Consider the following 1653-nt stretch of genomic DNA (forward strand, 5'->3'; position numbering starts at 1 on the left):
AAGGAAGGCTACTTCTGTACAGAAGGACATCAGATAGCTGGAACGCTGCACGCGGAGCTGGAAGGAGAGGTTTGTTTTTTCCTACGCGGTGCCAGAAACTTGGTTTATAAATCTCAAGTGTTCCTCATCTCTAAAGTTACAATCTTGACTTTATTTTCTTCCTTTTTTGGTAGTCCAATAGTTGTGGATACTGTGATTGTTTTGACTTTTTCCTGATTGGTCCGACACTCCCGATTGCCCTCTCTAGTTCTTAGTCTGCCGTTCTTGGGAAAAATTACCCTCCTTTAGAAACATGTTGGGGAAGGTAGGTTGAGCAGAAGCCTCCGTAATTCAAAAATAACTGAAGAGGTGATGATGAACTGGATGTTCTGTGAAGCGGAAAGATCCTGGTGGTAGGCTGCAGGGCATTTTAAGTTGCTGAAATCTGTGTGACAGTTCAGTACGTTCAGATATCACAATGATGAGCAACCCTGTAAAAAACGGAGGTAGAAGAACAGAGAAGTTTGGTTAAATTGTGCAACTGGAATTCTTTGCAGTGGAAATCCACCTCTAGCTCTGCCAAAGAGAAGTTAAGTGACAATGGGCAAGTCAGTTAATCCTCCCTGCTGGGAGTCACGCTGTGAAATGGGCCTGATGTTCCTCTACCACGCAATGCATTATGAGGTCTGGTTAATAAAGATGTGTGTGCTGCTGGATATTACGGTGGTGTGTCATGGAAAGCGTATAAAAATAGGTATAAATACAAGCCTGTTGCAGGTTGGCATTTGTTTACTTCTAGGTACGCTTTGGTTTGAGACGGATTCCTCTTTCCCATGATCACGTGTTGGTTTCCACATTCCAGCACGGAGCTACGGGCACTGCTGTCTTTACGCTCGTAATCGGTGCGAGCGCGTGAGCTTTGGCTGACAGCTGGTGATAGATTTAGTCAGCGATGATCCTGTCTCACGGCTTCCTCTGCAGGTGTACCAGTACTCGACCAGGGGAGACCGGAATGGACGTGACTAGCCGTTGCACACTTGGAGATCCTAACAAACTGCCAGAAGGGGTGCCGCAGCCCGCTCGCATGCCCTACATCTCTGACAAGCACCCTCGACAAACTTTGGAAGTCATCAATCTTCTCCGAAGCACCGGGAGTTGTGCGATGTGGTGCTGGTAGTCGGTGCGAAGAAGATCTACGCCCACAGGGTGATTCTGTCAGCCTGCAGCCCATACTTCCGAGCCATGTTCACTGGGGAGCTGGCAGAGAGTCGTCAGACGGAAGTAGTGATCCGAGACATCGACGAAAGGGCCGTGGAACTGCTGATTGACTTTGCGTACACCTCTCAGATCACTGTGGAAGAGGGAAATGTCCAGACCTTGCTGCCAGCTGCTTGCCTTCTCCAGCTGGCTGAGATCCAGGAGGCCTGCTGCGAGCTCCTTAAGAGACAGTTGGACCCTTCCAATTGCCTGGGCATCCGAGCTTTTGCTGACACTCACTCATGCCGTGAACTGCTGAGGATTGCTGACAAATTCACACAGCATAACTTCCAGGAGTTAAGAAGCTTGTGTACTGGAATCATGGTGTAAAATGTGTGAACATGTCCAGTGAGAGCCTGGGCAACTCTCATTTTCGGCTTCTTTCCAAATCCTGCCTTTACATCTGCTCTGTGCCCT

General features: G+C 48.5%; 1 protein-coding gene across 1 annotated transcript; it reads left to right on the top strand.

Moving 5' to 3' along the window:
* The first annotated feature begins 931 nt into the window (after nucleotides 1-931).
* Nucleotides 932-1566, top strand: LOC104515899 (kelch-like protein 20). The gene is given in 2 exon segments (XM_010160053.1): nucleotides 932-1118; nucleotides 1121-1566. Coding segments are annotated over 2 exon segments (633 nt in total).
* Nucleotides 1567-1653: the final 87 nt, after the last annotated feature.

Source organism: Eurypyga helias, unplaced genomic scaffold (assembly GCF_000690775.1).
Source record: "Eurypyga helias isolate BGI_N326 unplaced genomic scaffold, ASM69077v1 C15818071, whole genome shotgun sequence".
NCBI lineage: Eukaryota > Metazoa > Chordata > Aves > Eurypygiformes > Eurypygidae > Eurypyga > Eurypyga helias.